Source organism: Pseudopodoces humilis, chromosome 3 (assembly GCF_049639895.1).
Source record: "Pseudopodoces humilis isolate 2021_Gansu_Grassland_sample_001 chromosome 3, ASM4963989v1, whole genome shotgun sequence".
Taxonomy (NCBI): Eukaryota; Metazoa; Chordata; class Aves; order Passeriformes; family Paridae; genus Pseudopodoces; species Pseudopodoces humilis.
The window spans coordinates 31,061,281-31,082,205 of record NC_142202.1 but is presented as its reverse complement, the minus strand read 5'-3'; the positions used below and the strand labels follow the sequence as shown (position 1 = coordinate 31,082,205).

The window sequence follows — 20,925 nt, the reverse complement described above, 5'->3', positions numbered from 1 at the left end:
ATGAGCTGAGGCTTGCTGTAGTTATGCAACTTCTGAAGATCTTGGAGTATCTCTCCATTGTAACAGCTGTGCTTTACACAACTGGAAGTCATTTCACTGCCTAAATGGCAGGACCAGAGCCATCTCCCCCAGCCAAAGCAGATCCCCACAGGCTCACAGCAGCAGCAGCAGGGCTTTTATCTTCCTACAGACTTAGCTGCCAGACAGGACAGATGCACATGGGCAGCAGAATAGATGGATACCTTTTACTTGGCTCAGGGCTTCAGGCAAGGGCCCAGCCATAAGACACATCTATCACCATGAGCTTTGGGCGCTGGCACTGTATGACAGCTGTCCAGCTGGCCCTATCTTATACCAAGTTTAGGCCATCCTAGAGGTAAAAAAACCCACTCTAAGTCATCCATAGCCCAATTTCCTTTTAGAACAATAGTTAACAGAAGAACATTTTGTCTCATTCCAGAGGAGCAAATTGTTCATAGGCCATAGCAAATGCAAGCAAAATCTGGATTTACCACAGACCTGCACAGCTCTCTACAAAAAACTTTATAATCACCCAGCTCTACCTTAGCGACAGTAAAGACAGCATCTCTCCCTTTCCCTTGTTCTCTGCCCCATGCTGGAAAACCCTCACCCTGAAAGGCAGCGGAGAGGACAGTGCTTATAAGCTGGGACCAGCCCTTTGCACCTTTCCTCAAGGATCACCCATAAGAGGAGAGTGGCTTGCCTGGCTTCTTCATGTAGATATGTGCTGAGGATCTCGAGGTGGACTAGTGTATTTTTCTGGGAAATCTGGTCTCAGGATATTCTGTAGTCTCCTTTACTCTCAGACGCCCAGCATCTGAGAAGCTGCAGGTCAGTGCCTGCTGCTTGCCATCAGTGAAACAAAGGACAATGCACCATGGATCTCATATTTCTCCTTTTCCAGAGAACACAAACAAGTTCTGTTCCATCCTTTCTGCCATGCATGGGACTGTTGTGAGCCCTCCTTTGCCTCTGATGAAGCCAGGACATGACCCCACACTAGGTCCCTGATGGAGCCAACACATGCTCTGCTCCACCACCACCAGCCAGGCAGCCCCACCAGCCCTTAAGGCTTTGCCAAGGCTGCAGGGAGCAAGATGGAGCAGGTGCTAGAGCATAATGTAGGTGATCTAGACCGAGCCCCCATTCCCTGCAGACTTGCTGTCTGCCTCTGGAGCTCTCTCTCCTTTTGAGAAAGGATGCTTGATGGCAAAACCACTGAGCATGCACCTGAATCACAGGCCAAGGTCTGGATGTCAAGCACACATCTCAGACAAAATGGAGTGGGATGGCTCTGCTTTTCCGTGGCCAAGAGGTTATCCTGCAGACTACAGTTGCCTGCAAGATGCATCCTCCCCCTCTATGGAATGGCAGGTTGGTCAAAAGTGGCCTTGGGCTGTCCCACAGTGCTCCTTGGGATGTTTAAACCCTCCAGGGCATAAGTGGTCTGATATGACCATACCAAACTATAAGTAGCCATCAGAAGATCCCAAAATCCCCTGTGGTGTGCTGGGTGGTGGCAGATGATCAGCCAAACGGCGGTGTGCCTGAATCCCAAGGGAAGTACTGGAAACACACATACACCACAAACATCATTTGAGATGCTGGGTGTACCAAGGCAATTCAGCTCCCTGCTGGAAACCAACAGCTGCCAGTTATTACCATGGAGTCTAAATTTGGTCAGTTTAAAATGCAATATCCAGAGCTCTCAAGCATTTTTCTTCTGTAAAAGCCTTTTGTGTCAGGATGAGCAGCTATCAGTTGGGCCAAAGCAAATACAAATTATGGCAACAGCCTGCACAGGGTCCTGCTGCTGCACACTTGTCATTATGAACAGGGATGCACCCACATTGAGGGCAGCTTGGAAAAGACAACGTATGGGGGCAGCTTAAAGGACCAAAAGTGGCCTCTTCCAAAACAAGAGTGACAGGAGGAGTATCCTTTCACAGAAAATACTCACAATGCAACTGCCTGTCATCATTGAAAAGCAGGGTCCTTCTCCCTGGGTGCTAGAGCTAGGCATCAGTAGGTGCTGTGGCACCATGCCCCACCACACCCAGCTCAAGGCACAGAGCCCATGGTGATATGTTCCTCCATGTCGTTGCTAGGACACCCAAAGGCACACAGGAGGCAAAGGGGTGCTGCAGCATTTCCAGAGATAAATGGATTATCTGTGTGGTACTGACAGACAAAGGTGACTAAAACAGCAGCATCCTGAAGCAGCAACTTCCTGAGCTCTCTGCTTTAACAAAAAGTTTTTTCTCTTCTAGTTGGGTGAGGTGACACCGTTTACTCCATGGAGGAGGGAAAATGCCCTGGTTCCTTTGCCTGTCCCTGCCCAGGGCAGCATGAAGTACCCCTTGGCAATTTCCATAGGTAAAATACCCTGCCTCAGCCTCGCTGAGAACTAATGGAGAGCAGGGCTTGCTCCTGACAGTGTCTTTCATGGGGACCACTTCATGCTAGAGACAAGGCTCAGGGCAGTGGTGGAGGGGTGCTTCTCCCAACACCACCACTGACTGTCCTCCCCAGGCTGAGAAGCACGCGGAATCAACCCAAAAGCTGGGTGCTTCTTGGCACAGAGTGATAGGGACAGGCTGAGGAGGAGGAATCTAGATTCTGCTCTCCCTTTGGTAGTATTTCTTTTGTAATTCTGGAGTAGTGCACCGACAAGATTTTGTATAGAAAGAGATTAAATTTCAATACTTTGAATAGCAATAGGGAATAAAATATGATTGGTATCATGTTTACTACACTCATTCTCACATCTCTAAATAATTTTGTAAAAAATTACCAGCCTAAATTCTGAAGGCCTCCCCCTCCCAATTTTCCCCTGATTGCTACCATATTTCTTTCCAGAAGAAAACTAATTCCCAGAAGAAGGGCTCCCTATCACTGTTGCTACAGCCGTTCTCCAGGCAGCACGCTGTGCAGCTCTGCTGGAGCCAGTCTGCATGCCTGCCAACCACGGAACCCCAGAAGATGCTGAGCTGAAAGGGACCCAAGAGCAGTCCCCAAGTCATTTGTGCACTATGCAAAGTTTTTCATATACATGAAACATTTTTTTAATCCCATACAGCTGGGAAGAGTTGCACTTAGGTGCTCCTAATTACTTAACTCCAGATCAAATGGAAAATATTAGATCCATTGCTTTCCAGTGGCTGATCTTTGTGGAAGAAAAATAGTCTATTATTATTATCAGCCAGGAACTATATTTCATGGCAAGCAGTAGGGATTGATGTTCATATTGTTAAAAGCCAGGGCTTAAAAGTTCTGTTGATGACCTGCTATTTGAACTTGCACTGGACTATAGCAAATTATAATTAAAAAGCATATTTTTCAGAATACAATGAACAACTACAAAAAGAGGTTTCAAATATAAGTTTCTTTGTAAGCCCCACTTGTAACTACACAGTAGCACTCACTACTTCTAATATCTATAACTTTTACCCAGGAGCCTGCACACTCACATATTTTCTGTTCTATACCCTGAAAAAGGAAATCAAGTTGCCTAACACCCACACAGCATTCTTCCTAATGTGTTTCTACAACTACCAAGCAGAGGTTTCCTTGTAAATAAAAGCAGTCTCTTAAATTTATATTGCACTTTTCTTCTGCAGGGACTTTCATACTATATACAGAAATAATATCCACCATTGCTAAAATGCAGCCACTTCTGGAGTGGAATAAAGCAGCTACTCAATAGGTACAGAACAACATAAAACATCAGGAAGAGAAACATAACATCGGGACTTCAACAGATATTTAAGAAGACAGTAATTAAGTTTAAGGACTGTAACTTAGCCAGAACACTGTGAAAAATGTGAAGGGATCTTTAATTGGAAGGGGCAAGGAGCATGGCTGTACATCTCACCTGGGATGCATTACCACCACAAGACTTGCCTCTCAAGCATGGGGTAGTAAACCACAAATACCACTGTCCTCAAAGAAGAGGGACCCTGCCTCTCCACTACCCCATCACTGTACAGCTTCCCATCCTTGCTGCTGAAGTCCCTCTTTCCTTGGATAACTTCTCTCAGCACATCTGCCAGGGAAATGAGGTCTTTCCTTTTGTCCTTGGTACTTCTGGCAAGCAGAGGCACTTGGGTTAATGACTCCCCCAAACTCACTACCAGCTGCTTTCTAGCCAGAGATAAAAGAACAGAGGTCTAAGCGGGAAGGGGCTTCCTGAGACTTTTACTGAAGCTGATGGACACCTGACAGCAGGAGAAGGCTTCACCTCTGGCTGGGGCAGCCTCCTTGCTCTGTCCTGGACTGACAGCCACCAAAGGGCTTCTTGCCCCCTCTGGCATTGGTTGGTGTGGTGAGGCTCTTACATCCCTCCTCACAGGGGCCGGCAATGGGGCATGGACTCCCTCCCTGCAGGCATCCCTTTCTAAGAGTGTAGTGCCCTTTTGCTCACACTTGCCTCACAGGTAATGCTTTATCCATCATCCTGAACCTCCAGGCTCCACCTCCCCAGCCCCACAGCACCTCCAATTAAACACCAGCAAAACCTGGGTGCTTGTGCAGCCTGGGATGAGCAGTCTGTAGAAGCAAACCCACAAGGGTCTCTGCCTCAGAGCTTAGAAGGGCAGATGGTTTCCCTGGGCTATCTCTTACTGATGGGGAAGCACTCCTGTCTCCACCTTCTGCCCAGCAGAAGCCTCTTGCAAACAGCAGTGCAACACAGATGTTTTGCTGCTGACAGATCAGGAGCCATTGTGAAGCTCTGAAGCTCCCCTGGAAGGCAGTCTCTCTCCTAGGAGTGAAAGTGGACTCTTACCAGGAGCAGGGTGATGACTTCTGACTGCCAACAAGCACAGAGGAAAGGAAGAGCACAGAGCTGAAAGAGCTCAGACTAAGAAAAAGCAGCACTGGCTGCCCATGAAAATGGCAACAGACAGTAAGACGCAGAATTGCTGTCTCCCACACACTGCATCCCATGACACTGCCTGGCCCTGGGCAACAGTCATGGGTTTCCTGGTCAAATGGGCAATGTGATTGAGGTCTGGGCTCCGGAGGGAGGAGTGGAGAAGGAAAGACACGGTCCCATTCTTGGAAATGGAAAAAAGCAGAATGAGCTCGGGAGACATATATCACACCCTCCCATTATCTTGCAAGACCTCCTGTGAAGAAGGTCCCTTGTCCCTCAGAGCTGATGTCCTTTCTCTGATGGTGGCTAGATCTGCTGGGAGTTAAGTAAGAGCCTTCCCCCTCCATCAATGAAGGCAAAGATGCCCCAGCCGTGTCTGGAAGCTGAACAATGCAGGAGGCAGCTAATATATTCAGGTGATTTCAGAGAAAAACGGCTGTCTTAGAGAAGCTGATACATTAATCAGAAATGGGTAAGGAGCCATGGGTACTGTGTCTTCAGTGAGACAGCTATCTTGTCTGTGGTGCTTCAGATAGGGATTTTGGAGGGGGTGTCCTTTAGGAGGAAGTGTCACACTTAATTGCCAGTGTGGTCTAGTAAACCCCAGTTCACAGCCTTGTGGGGCTAACTCTGCCCTGTGCAGGGAGGTAAGTCATACCCAGAGCTGCTTCCAGATGCAACAAGGCTATCACAGCTCCTGTCTGGCTGGTGCAGGGCAACAACCTGCTACAGGTCTGCAGCTGAGAGAAATGCCAGCTTTACCCACTCATGATACCATCAAGAAAAAGGTAAATTTCCCCCATCGCTGTTCCCTTGTTCCTCAGTGGCAAACAGGGCCACACAGTTCAGCACAAGCCCCTCTTTTGGGCCAACTTCCTGCCTCCATTCTTCTTGCAGCAGTTTCCTGCCTGTTCCACCTTTCAGCTCCTCTGCCCACTGCCCTGGCAGTGGAAACTGAGTGCCTGTGTGGCTGCATGTACTGACAAATTTCAGCCACCTCAGTCCTGAGCAATGATGCTGTTGCCACCTTTTGCCCACACTGCAGTAAATGCACTGTGCATGCAGGAAGGCCTCAGGAGGTGAGAGGGCAGAATTGGAGCTGCCTGAACTGCCAGCCCAGGGTCATGGACACAGGACCTGCTGCCTGGCTGAAGAACATTTAAATGCCTCACTCTTCTCATAATCCAGAAAACTTGAGGTGGAGGAAGTTAAGCAATGGAATAAAAACCAAAATAAATAGGCAACAAAATATAGGCAGAGAAACAATCCTGGGTTTAGGGCTGAGGTGGTCATCATCCCAATATTCACAGGGGGAAGCCAATGTGCAACTGCTCCACCCTTCTAGTCCTCTCCCATCACATCCCATCCCTCAGCCCCATAGAGACCAGACTTTTCTGTCTGCAGCTCAGACCTGCTCCCTACCCAGCAAGAGTGCTGAAAGACAGAGAGAGGCTCTTGGAGGCCAGTGCTGCATCTGGGTCCAGCCAGGACTTCACCACTCAGTGTGGTCCATTCACTGGTCCCTGGTCACTGGTCCCTTCCTTGCTCCATCTTCTTGAGGCTGGGGGACAAGAAGCACAGAGTGGTGGGGAAAGGCCAAAGCAAACCATACTGGGGGCAATCAAATACGTGAGAGCCTGGAAGATGTGGATGGATGGATGGATGGATGGATGGATGGATGGATGGATGGATGGATGGAGACACTGAAGAACATGCAGTGTGAGGAAAGGCGCTCTGGCACACAGGGTGGCTGCTGCCCATGGACGAGGCTGGTGTTACTGCAGGGAGCTTGCAGCCAGAGCAGGGCAGCCCCAGCCAACAGGAAAGCATGAGGAGACAAGGGGAGTACTGCAGGATATCATCCACTAAGCTGTGGGCTCTGCAGCAAAGAAGGTAACTGCTCTTGTAGAAATTTGTGCTTTAATATATTTTTGTTTGTTTAAAACAAGTTCCCACTTCCCTGAGGAAGCCCTGTTCAACTTTCTCAAGGAAACATGGGCGTATTATTTTTCTTCATTCATTTGCTCTTCACATTTCTTCATTCCTATTTTTTGTGTTTCATTCCTTCTTTTCTTTGTGTGTGTTTCTTTCCTTCCTCTCTCTCATGCATGTGCTTTTTAAAAAAAGTTTTGTCTTTATTTTTAAATTTTGTTCTAGACATTATGACTTTCTCAAGGAGTGCTCCAGTTCTGAACCAGATCCCTTTGCATGGTCATGCCTGTCAGTCTTTGGTAACATATGGACACTTTGGTGTGCCAGTGAGGAAGAGAGGAAGAGGAGCAGAGGTGGCTGAGTAGGAAAGGAGCAGGAATGTCTTGGTCCGAATACAGGAGCGCTCGCTTGCCATCATCTGAGCAGCACGTTAATGAAGAAAGTCAATGGGCCACAAAGCCAAGGGCTGTGCAGAGCTGAGACACCGCTTCCTGGAAGGACAACAGCTGCCAGCCGAGAAGGGAGAAAGAGAATTAGTGATGGGACAGATACAGACTTCATCAAACAAGTCAGCACACATCCATGTCTTCTCCCACTCTGAAGCACATAGAGTTCCCTGATCTTTTGGAAGATACTTTGAGCCTTTCCTGGATGTTCTCAAAGTTCCCCAAAACTAAGTTTGGAAAACCATTGAATCTTAGACACTTTTGCAATCCATTCCTCCTTTCTTCCCCACAACTTCCAACCTGAGTTAAACAAAAGACTCTCATTGTGTTATGGTTACATTCTAGGCTAAAAGAGACCTTTAACTGCACCTAAAATTTTGAAAATTTTAGAGTGCTCTGACTTTTGTTTCCCTCTTCATCTCTGGAGTTAAGAAAATTGCTAGAAGTGAGTCTTACTCTGAAGGTTTTCTTACTTCAAAAATAAATAAACCAAACTGAACCTTGTTCTCAAGCACCTCTCTGGCTCTGGTTTGTATACTCTAAACATCTGCTTTCTGGCCCACCTGAGGCATGTTATCAAGGGCACAGGCAGGACTAAGGCAGATGGCACACCCGTGATTTCCACCCAATGCCTACGTACTACTTACACACACCTCACTGTGGCTTCAATCCATGGTGCACCCTGGTAGGAGTGGACTTGTCTCTATTACTGCAGTGCTGGCATCAGTTTCCAGTCTAGTGGGTGGACTGGAAAGGGGCTGGTGGGATTTAACCTGGCTGTGCCTCTCTGCTCAGATGGCAATGGAAAGAAGCACAGCCCTCCTTTGTTCCATGCCCCAAAGAGCAGATTTTTTTTCTTGGAGTAGGACTGACTTAACACTACAGAGGCCATTTAATACCTGCACAAGGCCCTTCCCTTTTCAAGGCTTCCATAACTAGAGTTTCCAGGAAATGAGATCGTGCAGAAGTCCTTAGGTTCTTGGGATGACACCTCCTGGTTGCTCCTTTGACTTGCTAGCTCTCGACTGTATAGAACAAGTCCAAGAGTCTGACAGCCCCTCTGGTGACTTCTGCTGGTGGGGTCAATTAATCCCACGTCAGTGTGCTCTGAAACCAGCTGCGCATCCCTAGCATGCACATTTGTGAATGCACTCCTACCAACTTGTTTGCCTCTGAGGCAGACACAGTCTCACCCTTATTTGGTCCAATGGGCTTCCTTGGGCAGTCTCCCTTTTTCAGAGTGACGTCATCGATGGCAATGTCCCCCTCGTAGCTCGTGCCCCGGACACCTTCAAAAATGATCTACAAGCAGAGCATGGGAGAAAGCCCAGCATGAAGCTGCAGGTGTGGAGGGCCCTTCCTGCACTGCAGGGCTTTGCAGAGGTAAGCAGGACACAGAGCATATCTTATCAGGCCCCCAAGATAATTATTTCCTTCCTGCTTCTCCAATATTCATAGGGTCTGAAAACCCAACTATTTATGGGACCAACCTCTTTGTGCTGAGCATCTGTGCAGTAATAAATGAGCATTAGAGCTCTGCTTTATTACATGTCCTGCTCTAACAAGCCAACCAATACCAAATAGAATTTGCAAGAGTAACTACATTCTTATTTACTATTTTGAAGTATCCAAAAGCCCACTGGGCATTTTGCCACAGTGCCACAACTTAACCAGCCTGTACAGAGAAGCTCTCACAGACAACCATACAACAGCAAAGTAGCCTGTTGGGTAAAAACCTCAGCCATAAAAGCAGCCCACTGCCTGGGTACACACGAACAACTCAATGCACAATGCAGAGTGCTCAGTTCTTATTCACAAGCACTCCTAGAGTTCTAAGCAAGGGGTGCAGCAGAGGTGGGCTTCACAGCACATGCTAGAAAAAATCTCTAGCACTCAGTCACTTTACACCAACAGGCCAGCATCCTCCAGCTGCTCAGCACCAAGGCATCTGTCCATCACACAGACATAGCCAACAGGAGCTCTCTGACAAGCAGTTTCCAGAGCAGTAATAATCAGAAAATTTATAGTGCCAAACTGATGCTTGCACATAATAACCTCAGGGAGAAGTGGATTTGACTTCTGTGCATCCACTAAGCCTTTGCCTTGCCCCAGTGACCCTGGGGGTTGAGAGCTCCCAGTGCCCTCCCTTGTGTGCCACCAGTCCCTGTGCTACAGAGGAAGATGCCTGCCAGGAAATCTACATCCATGGCACATGGATAGGGCAGATGGCTCCTTGACTGTGGCCTTGGCTTACCTGGAAGGGCCCAGGCGGGTTGATGGGCACATGTGCTTGCTGCCACATGTTGCCCCGATTCCCACTGAGGGACCAGACCTGGGTGTCAATGGCTCGCTTGTTCCGCACACGAACTAGCAGGTTCAAGGAGCCTGTAAGAGAGAAAGAGGCCTCTGGCATGCTGGTGCAGGCAGCCTGGCTGCCTCCTGGCACAGCTCTGGGCTCAGCCTTGAACTACAGCTGTAAGTCCAGCTGGCCCAGGGACAGACTGCAGAGCCCCTTATCTCTGAAGGGAGCCAGCTTTTTCCTGCGTTCATGGATAAGTGCCACTGGCAGTATTTCATCCACCTGGCCTTTCCTAGGGAAGCACAGATACAGACAAAGAGGGACAGGATGAGGAAGAGTGGTGTGCAGCATGGCTGGGGTGGCATGAGAAGTGGGTGGCAGAAATGCCAGGGACCTCCAGAGGCTCCCATCTAACCTCCTTCTTGAAGCTGTCTCCTGCTCTACATGAGTGCTGCATGGTTTTGCCTGGCCAAGTCTTAAACTTCCCTGAGGAAACCAAGTTTTCCTATTGCCCATTATGAACCTCTAGCACTACCAGTTGTGGACATCGTTCCTTATCATATAATTTAATACTATGAAAAGATTTTGGTTCCATTATCTTTGAATTTGCCCTTGAAACAGTTGGGGGCCAATGGCCAATAGCAACTTTCTCTTTGCCAGATTGAGACAATTCAGCTCCCTTAACTTCTCTTCCTAAAGACTTCTGCTCCTGGCCCTTGACCATCCTGATGCCCTTCTGCTGGACCCCACCAGTTTCTCTACATTCCACTTGAAATGGGGACCCCAGAACACATATTTGTCTCCCCGTTCACCACTGACACTTGAAATATGCAATGCCCTAGCCATCAGCTGTGGAAATACAACCAGCATGCTCATTCACCACTTGCCCTGGGAGCAGTCTTAGAGTGAGCAGCTGTTCTTTGAAGTACCACATGGCATTGCCTGTTCCACACCATGTGGTACCATCCCAGCTCAATGTTTTCAGAGGTTCACAAAGATCCTGTGAATCAATGCTGACTTCAAGTTCTTTCAAAAAAAGCAATTCCCAAGAGGTTTTGTCAATCATTAAACCAAAACCAAAGCCAACAAATCTCAAAGCATTTCCAGTTCTCACTTTGAAAACAGTGTCACAGCTTCCTACCCTCCACCCCCACACAAAACCATCTCATTTTGTCTTCCTGCAGCATTTTGTTAGTATGCCCTTAGATTACTTCTTTTCCTTTTTTACTTCAGTGGAAAAAACATTTTTAAACATTTAATCAAGGTTGACCTGAAACACTTTTTTTTTTTCTTAAGATATCAATCAATCACAATTCGAGTCATGCTGTTGCTCATCAGTGTTTCTGGTCTTTATATGCAGATATATTACACTTGAGAGTATGGAGGAAATAGTAACCCTTACTTATCCATCTGTAGTTTGTCTGCATTTGGGATGCTGCCATTCCCACATGGGTATGCCCTCTGGAAAAGCAGCAGAAAGAAGACAGGGGAAGAGACAGGGAAACAGACTTTCCTGTATAACCTCCTTCCTACATGATCCCCCCAAATCCTTCATTCTTGGTACATCCACCTTAGGGGCACTGTGTGAAGGACAGGGACTGGGAAATACTCACATCAAGCGCCTGCCTGTCAGAAAAGGAAAGATACATCACAGGAAGTTCAGAGCATAGTAAAGATGATGAAATGTTTAGATTCTTAGTGAATGACTTACAAGAAAAGGTTAAAAATAAATTATGTATATAATTTAATGAAATAAGGATAGAAAACACATTATCATCTGGAAATATTCAGAAGCATTAGCTGTTAGACAAGCTGAGAAAATTAAATGAAGTCCTGAAGGACAAAGCATATCCAATCCCCTTCCCTGGTGGTACTCAGTTTGGGATACACACCACAACCAGGACAAGTAGAAAAATAGCTTGGTTTTCTCTCTCTGGAGACCAGCTGGCACTGCACAACTTTGGGGAATCCAAACCAGTGACACCTCCCTCCTGGAAACACAGTGCCACAGATAAGAGAAGTTACTATAGGAGTCTGGCAAAACCAGCTTTGAGCTGCTGATTTCTTGGCATCTTTCCTGCCCTCAGCAGCTTCCTATGAAGAAAAGTCTCTCTAAGGATACCTAGTCCTCATGGAAACCCTTGTCCAAACTGACAGCTCACGCAGGAACTACATAACCCCACAGATCAATGTCAACAGGAGTGTGTTCAGAGCAGCTAATTACAGACACCAGAGCCAGTGAGGAGAGGGACTGAGAGCAAATGAAGAATTAATATGGAGCTGCTAGCAAGCAAGGATTAAAAACAACCATTGTCTAATCTATCCTCACTTGGGGAGTTGTAGCTAGGATTTGCTGCACAATAGCCTGGCTGAGCAGCCAGCACTGGGACAAATCATGCAGCAAACGAACTTTGATGCTCTAAGGAAAAAGCAAAGGCGAGATAGAAAGAAACCCAGAGAAGCATCTGGAATGCAAATTAGTGCCTCCAAAGCACTGGCTGTGAATGCCTGGCCTAAACCCAAACCAAGCCTGAGCACATCCTGGCTGACAGCTCCATGTCCTTGCAACATCAAGTAAAACAACCTTTTGGCCCTTGAATTCCCTAATACAACAATACTGAATATGAGCAGGCAATCTTCAAATGGTTTACAATTGGAAAGGAAGCTCCGTTATTTACTCACAACATGCAGTGTTTCACTACTTCTGTCTACACATGGAAAATTGAAGGTCAAAACAAAGAGCAGCATGCCCACAGCTATCTCAGAAATCAGTCAGAATTGTGAAGGGCAGCCAGATCTCACAGCCCTACCTGCAATCCCTGCTACATTACAAAGCTTCCCCAAGTCTAGGAAGGAAATACAGTATCTCCATTTTCCAGTAACACTGTCACTGGGAATATGCTTCTGGGAGGCATGGAAGAGGGTCCTGGACTTGAAACAGTGATGAAACCTCTATCCCATCTGAACTGAGTCTACAGTGTTGTAGATATTAAAGTTTGTGCAGCCCTTCTACTTTACTCCCTTCTACCATGTGTCAGTGTGCCACCAGTTGCCAGTCAAGTTAAGGGCACATAGCCTGTGACGGATGTACCTGTAAATGAAACCTCCAGATCTGCGCTCAAGGCACAGCCATAAAACATTGCACATTTGGACTATGGGAATCTCCAAGTCATCTTCCTTTCCAGTGACTACAAACTGAAGAAGAATCAAAGTGTGACCTGCTCTCCAACTCCTCATCAGTGGAGATGATCTGGGATGCTCTCCAGTGGCAGTGCTGCATTCACCCTTTTTGCCTGCTTTCACACTGCAAGCATGCCTGGTTTCCTCTATCAGAGCCCAAAGCAAGCTGGACTGTTTTGTTACCTATTTCTCTCCTTGTTTCCCCTTCCCCATCTCCCCTGCCTGGCATTTTCTAAGGATAGTTGCTGGTGAGGCACACAAAAGGGTAGACCATCTATTTGCTGCTATATCTCTCCAGCTGACCAGACACAGACAAAAAAAAATCACAGGACACCAGCAATCCTGTTGTTACCTCTTCCCATACAAGGCAATCTTTGCATTTGTCTTGTAACCCATATTACTCCTTCTTCCTAATCAAAAGGGAGAATAAAAGCAAGCGATGATTGATGAGGAATTAATTACAGGCAGAGCCAGCTGTACCTTCTGCTGGCTGCCTTGAAGACCAGAGTTGGCATTTCAAAAGAGTGGCACTCGCACAAAAGACCAGCTGGGCTGCCAGATAGAGTAACCCAAGGGATGCCTTTAAATGTTACCTTCTCACAATGAAAAAAGGTCTTCACTCAGTTTCCACACTGAATGGGGATTTCAGGATGGGGACTTCACTGTCACATTGAATTGGAGTGTAGCTCCAGAAGAGCTGGAGCAGGCAGCAGTGGGAGGGATGCAGGGCCTGTATGGGCAGGGCCATCAGCACAGTCAGTGTGGGATGGCAGAGAAGGTAGAGGTTTCCTCAAGACTTCTCTTGGGGAGTTAATGCAGGGTGATGGGGTGGGGAAAAGGCTAAGGAACAGCTCATTTTACATGGCTCAGATGGAAGGCAGGCAGCTGGAGTAGTCAGAGAGCAAAGGGAGGCTGACACTACATCCTGAGAGATGGGGTGCCACACCATGCGCAGCAGAGCTCTGGGATGGGTAGGAAAGGCTGTTGGGATCCATAGCCAGGAGCTGGCACGCAGCCTGGTCTCACTGCAACTGCCTGCTGCACTCCTGTAAGATCCTTGCTCCAGTACTAGGCGATCTCGGGAGATCAGCTATTGATGAGAATTCCTGGATGCAGCTCCAGTTTAGATTTGACACCCAACTGGGAATTCAGGGCTGAAAGCCTTCATGGAAATTCCCATGGCATTTCCAATGCAGGCAAGACAGATTGAGATAAGAAGCTGACTGATTACAAGAGATATTCAATAGCTAGAAAGAGATCCACTGTGTGGAGAGGACTTAGACCTTGCACAGCTTAGCAGTCACATGTAGACCCAAAATGAGGGCTAAAATCAATCCAGGGAGAAAAGAGCTCTTACATTCCTAACAGAGGCTTTGAGCACTTCTTTGAGTGTTTAATGTTAATGCCACTCTGATCAGAAACTAAAATCCCAAAGCTTAGTGCAGGCAAATACCAGGAGCAAATGACCGTCTTCAGAAAGAATCTATTACTGTTTATAATCTCCACAATAAACACAGGTCTCTCTCCCTCTCTCATTTAAATGGATGTTAATGAACAGCAGTCAGCATCAGACTGGTTACAGAGCTGGGGGGAAAGTTATTGCTCTGACAGCCAGAGAGCAGAGAGTGGAAAAATAATTGTCGCACAGATAGAGATGTAGAAATAATACCAAGTGATACTGACTCATAATTTCTAGGAATGTACGTTGTCTTTGTGCCATGGTAGGATGTATTTACTTGTTCACAGTCTCTCAGGATGCTTCACACATTAACAAGAGTACGACGATTAAAGCCTCTGGGCTGTTTTCCACTCCTGACTACAGAGAACTTTATTTCTACATGTCTTTCACTGTTCTCAGCTTGGTGTGCAGGGTCCCCTCTGTCCAGTCATAGGGTCACTACACAGACCTGTTTCTGCAGCCACTGCTTCACTAACTTCAGGCAGGAGGGTTTAGAGAGCTCATCCTAGTCAGAGTTTGGAAAGCATCATGATCCCACATCTACTCACAAGGTATCTGCATTGGGGCATGAAGAACATTCAGCCTGTGCTGCCAGCTGACTGCTGTGGGATACTCCATGCTCTAGTACAGTAGGGAGGCTATAGAGAAAGGAATCAGGGGAATCAAAGCCTCCTGTTTCCTGCTGTGTCTAGGACTTTCTGGGGATATAGATAGCAATAGGTAAGTTTTGATTGGCAATGTCTCCCCTACAGCAAACCCAAAGAAACAAGCATGATTCCACCTCTGACCTCCTAAACCATCATCAAATGAGTCTGGGCTTGAAGTAGTATTCCCTGACATGGCAAAGCCAATTGCACAGACTGATCTATGATCTGTCACTATCTGTCTGACCAGTCTGGCATGTACAGGAATTTCGGGATGGAGGGAATGTACAGCAGAGAAGCAACAACACTCTAAAAAGGCAAAACAGACACATGGCTGGATGGCTGGGCCTCTGGGGAGACACACAGGGCAGGGGAGACCTGGGCCCTGCACAGAGTAGGTTAAGTGCAGTGGTATTGTCATGGCTGTCTTGTGATGAGGAGTAATGGGAGGAAGGCAGGCAAGATATAGCTATAGCTCCTTCTCTCCAGCATATCCCCACCTGTCTGTGTACATAGAGAGCAGATGGTGATATTGCAGGAGCAGACTCACAATGGAGCTATGCTTGAGCTCCTTTGCTCATGTGATCCACCAATCTAATTACAGAAACTGTTAGCAAAGAAAGATGAATGATACAAAACTTTTATCTTTGATACTGTGCTTAAGGAACAAAATCTTGGCACCCCTTTTCATAGAAAATACCCTCAGAGGTTGTTTATGACCAGTGTCAGGCTTTTTATATGGGGACAAGAGGATGTGGTTTAAGAAATTCAGAAGAAGGAAAAAAAAGGATCTCCATTAAATTACCATTAAATTTATGCTATCTCAGAAGAACAAAGGCCCATCTGATACGTGTCTAGAACAGAACAGAGGGAGGGCACAGGGAAGGTGACTCGGGGGTAAGTTCAGAGCTGGTCACCTGTTGGAGCCGTTGGCTGTGTAGGAGCCCAGTGCTGCTGGTGACTCTGCTCCAGGCAGGGCCAGGAGAGCCTCAGGTGTTGGACAGGAAAATGGATGCTCTCCTTCATTTCTCTGTGCAGCTGCTGGCAAGCAGGATAGGAAGATGCTGATGGGGGCAGCTCCTTCCCTCTTTTGTACTATAGCTGCTGGTCCCCAGAAGTGCTGGGTACTACCTTAAGAGAGAAGAGGCCAGCCTGGGGGAAAATCATGGAATTGTTTACATTGGAAAACACCTTTAATATCAAGTCCAACCATTAAAAATTAGAATATGATAAACCTAACAAGAAGGAGATCATGTGTAGGCAACTTTTCCCACCAATTTTGCAGATTGAAGAAGCAGAGTGAACCACCGTTCATCTGTAAGGTCTGTTTGCTCCTTGTTCACCCTCTGTTTCATGATATGCCCAGATGCCTTCAAGCAATTCTCTCTCTCCTCCCAGCTTTAATAACAGACCCTTTCATCTTCAGCACCAGAGACAGCTGGGTCCTTTGCAGAATTCACATGCCCACTGAGAGCACACACTGTGCTCAGCACTCTCCAATGAGCTGAAACAGTCTGCTTCATAGACACTGACAGGTTTAAAAGAGCACAACAGCCAGACAGGGGGCTCTGCCTGTCTCCCTTCTGTGGGCAAGTTTTGCAAAGACCTCAGCAGGAGAGGAGGGAGCCTCCCAGAGCCCCCGAAATACAAAAGATGTGTGTGAAAGGGTTCCTGACAAAAGCCCTGCAGACACAGATGTACTTATGCTAAGGAAAATTTTTCCTCTTTCTTCTCTATCCCTATTAATAATTTCCCTATTTCCCCATCATCACCCTGTCAGTGGTGTCTCAGTCCTGGGAGCCAAGCATAGCAGCTGCACAGCTGCAGGGCTTGGAGCAGATGGGCTATTTGACTGCAATGCTGAAGCCAGCGAGACAGCAGGAAGGAGCAGCTGAGATGACATATTCTTCCTGCTGAACTGAAGTCACCACTCAAAAGCTGTTCTCTGGCCTTATCCTCTGCCTGACCCAGGGAGATGTGAGAGGATGAATGGTTCAGGCCTTGAAAGTGATTTGCTGCAGGAAGGCTGTTTGTTAGAGCAGGCTGTGTTCCCAGCTTTGAGCTCATTTTAGCTGGGATGCATTATAGGATGCATTATAGCAAGAGACTTTTCCCACTTCATGCCTGCTGTACTTGCACAACAAAACTTCAAGGAGACTACCTGAGACAGTGAGACTCCAAACCTGCAACTGCAAACTCCTTCAAGTGTTGGGGTGACTGTCATCCTTGCAGAGCTCTCTTTGGCAGAGAAAGTCACTCTTAGAAGTGCTGGCGGTGACTGATACTTGTTGAGCATTTCTTTGATTTTCTGGGATGCATTTCCATACTTTACAAAATCATGTTGCTTGGTTGAAGCTCAAGTACAGATAGTGATGGATGCACAAGTAGTGTATCATAGCTTGCACTCTGTCACCATAGCCTTTATGCTGTCAGAGCACCCAGGGGGGTGTCCAGATTGGCACCTGGAATAACTAAGAGTGAAATAATTAATAATCTATGGAGAGAAGATTGACAAGGGAGTGCTTAAGAAGTACCTGGATATGCTCTGAGAGCTCCTGTTTCCTCTTAAGAGTCTGTTAAGTTTTGTATATATCAATTTCAGAGTCTCAATAATTGATGCAAGACCTGGAGATGATTAAGTTCCATCCTTTCAGCACCTCAACTTTGCACAAGGCTGCCGCTGTGATTAAAGTCTGAATGGAAAGATGTGCTGCTGCATGAAGGGAAGGGGTATCACAGCAACTGTCCAGCAGAGGAACAACTGTGTCTCCAATCAGGTGATCAGGAGCAATGAAAATCTGCAGGGACTCAGGGTATCTGCAGAAGAATGGGTGTTAGCAATCCATGCTCCCACAGCCTTCCCAACAAAATCAGCAGCAAAGTAGTCAGATGTTCAGCTGGTAAGACAGAAGAGGACTTTTGAAGAAGGCAACATTTCAGTGTCTATATGCACTGGGAACTTGATTCTGTGATGCCCTTTTAGTGAGGGGCAGGGAAAGGCAGGGATCAGTGAACCCACATTCAAGGTACTAAATAGAATGCCTGCATCAACATGAAGACACAATATTTATGGAATGAAAATGGCATGTAGCCAATGCACATCTGAACACCTTTCCCTTGTATCCATGTATTCTTCTTTAGATGTTAAACTCTTTGGTTTAGGGATGATCAAATCCTACATATCAAACATGCTTTTAGTGCTCTTTGCAACTAAACATCTAATGCAGATATAGACACATAGTATTTACTGGGCTCCAGCAAAAGTAACTAAAGGGAATTCTCTGCCCTTGGTTATGCAGGAAAATTGATTAGATGATGTATCAGTACCACTTGGTCTTAATAATTTTTAAATCTAATCCCAAATTCACAGAATTCTTTAGAAAAACAATGACTTCATCTGTCTTTGGTTCAGAACCACTGTATTGAACTTACAGAGGTTGAATGACACTTTACAAATATGTGGTCTTCTTGCTAGGTATTTATAATCCTTGCTCATGATCATGGTATTTGACTAACTTCCCAAAAAACCCATGCAGATACTACTAGAAGACACCACAATCTATCCAAAGGGTCCATACCACAGCCCACAGGAAGGTGCTGGATCTCTTAATGAATCATTAGTCAAATACGTATTTATTGATGGCCAAAACCACATCAGAATAAGTGGAAAAAGAATGAGTATTTAAAAAATTGAATACGTTTTTTCATTACAAACTGTTCACTTTAACTGCAACTTGTTTTCAAGAGCCTAGATGGAAGTGAATCATACTCATTAGGAAAATCAGCCTCCCCTCAATCAATCCAGTGATGTAATCTCTACAGCATAGACTTATTGGACTGGAGATAACGGCATGAATTTAATGAATGACACGTTTCTATATAGGGAAAACTTCTTGTATCCAAAAGAATGCAGCTACCTCCACAGTGCCATCTGTATTACTATGCAATGGCAGAGTACTGTGTTCATAAACCAAGTTTGGGTAGGAATGTAGTTTGGGTAGCTGTGATGTTGAATCTTACAAAAATTATGCTTTTGTGGTTCAAGCTGCTTTTGCATTGACATAACCGGTACCTCTCAATCTGCGTGACCAGACAGATCTGACAAATGTCACTTGTCAGAAAGATGGCACCCACTAGCTTCAACATGTGACTGTATACCACGGCCTTTTAGACACACCTTTGCACTGATTGTCTGATCTGAGTTGAAGAAGTAAAGAAGCAATTCAGTTTGGCAGACCTTCCAGACCTGTGATTCCTCCTCAGCAGGAGGGCATCAGTGGTGACACTGCCTGTTTAAGTGGCCTGCCCACAATCCAATTCCCTCTGTGAAACAGCCATAGATTTCTTGAACTCAGATGCTGTGGCAAGTGATTTGATCACTTATTGTTTCCAGTGACTCCAAAATCCTTCTTAAACAGTCCCCAGCATTGTTCCTCATGGGATTTTAGAATAGAGGAGAGAAAAAAGGGAAATTAAGAGAAAGAAAAGTTGGGAAGGACCTACAACCAACCTGACCACATTGATCACCTCTCTAGGAAGCCCATTCCAGTGTCTGACCTCCCTTTCAATAAAGAAATTTGATCCTCCCCGATGTAGTTTTGAACCATTCCCATGCATCCTGTCACTGGATACCATTGATCAGCACTTTTCTTCCCATTTCCCTCCTCAAGAAGCTGTAGAAAGCAATGAATACTTTATAATTTTATTGGAAGCTTCCCATCCTGATTAATAGACCAGCCTCAGCTGCTCTATATATGGGGTGGTCAGATAAGGTCTGTGTTAGCACTGGAACAATCACACCCTTAACTCTCCATTCCGTGGCTGAAATTTCCATGACTCTCTCAGCAACCTTCATGACCATGAAGACATTTCTTGCTGCAGGACCTGCAGGAGCATCCAGCAGTGAGCAGGAGGCCATACAGGTCATAACCTGGCTACCACTGAGTTAGGAGGCATAAGAGAAAGGTGGCAGGGGACTGTGGTGGAACTAGTCTGTCAGGGAAACTGTCCTCTTAGAGCATGCCCCTCTCAGGCAGCCCCTGGGAAGGGAGGCAGAGGAATCTGATGGCTGAAGCAAGGACTTGAGGATTTGCTCCCAGCCAACCTGGCAAAGAGGCTTTTTGAACTTTGCAGTTGCTAGCTGCCATGGCTAGTTTCCTCCTCTGAAGAAAGCAAGCAATTCCTCAGAAACACAGAATCACAGAATATTCTGAGCTGGAAGGGACCCACAAGGATCATCAAGTCCAACTCCTAAGTGAATGGCTCACACAGGGATCAATACCATGACAATGGCATCATTAGCACCAGGCTCCAACCGAGTCTCATTTGACATTTCTGACCAAATACCTTCAGAAGAATGGGGATTGCCTCCAGGGAGCTCCCCTTCATCCTGCTCTCTCATCAGCTGAGAGATATTCAACAGCATCCTGCTCTGCTAGACACTGAATATTTTATATCATGGCTACAACCAGTGCATTTGTATTCTGTTTCTCTCTTTCGTCATATCTATTATAAACGAGTAGTGTCTGGGAACTCTCCCAGGAAAGATTTGCCTGGATGGCTACAGATATTTTATAGTCAAATTTTGAGAGTAAACCAGCTTTCAAGTTCTGTAGTGGGAAAAAAAAAAAGGTAATAAAAGAGTTATTAAAAAAATAAATAAATGTCAGGATTTTATACGGCTACTTTTTGTAGTGACAGAGCTTAAGTTTGCTCCATGATGGAGCTGGAGTTGCTAGGTGAGCTTGTGATAGGAGACATCCTCTTGCTGGCATAGTCTGCTGACAGGAGCAATATGATACACTCTTGTGTACACTCAGGCTTGGCAGGACTTCACTGGCACTTTGTGAGCCAGGGGTTGTGGCCATGACTGCAGGCATCAGGGATAGCCAGGTCTATGGGAATCAAGGCATGGCTCAGGATTGCAGCAACCCCACCTTTACCTTCACACTGTTGCATCTGTGAGATTGATGGGAGGGCAGGGTTTGTCCCCTCATTTCACAGGAGAAATCCTATGGAGTCCTACACCCTCCTCTAACACAGGGCTAAAGAAGAAGAGCTGAATAAAC

General features: G+C 46.3%; 1 protein-coding gene across 2 annotated transcripts in view; it reads right to left on the bottom strand.

Annotated features, from left to right (window-relative positions):
- Positions 1 to 4,855: 4,855 nt before the first annotated feature.
- Positions 4,856 to 20,925, bottom strand: part of MDGA1 (MAM domain containing glycosylphosphatidylinositol anchor 1) — a 170,626-nt gene continuing 154,556 nt past the window's right edge. For both annotated transcript variants that reach the window (XM_005530614.2, XM_088053005.1), the window contains 3 exons: positions 9,530 to 9,660; positions 8,469 to 8,577; positions 4,856 to 7,335 (listed from right to left, as the gene is read on the bottom strand). In XM_005530614.2, coding sequence (XP_005530671.1) covers positions 7,244 to 7,335; positions 8,469 to 8,577; positions 9,530 to 9,660 — 332 coding nt within the window. In that variant the 3' untranslated portion in view covers positions 4,856 to 7,243. The remainder of the gene's footprint in view (positions 7,336 to 8,468; positions 8,578 to 9,529; positions 9,661 to 20,925) is intronic.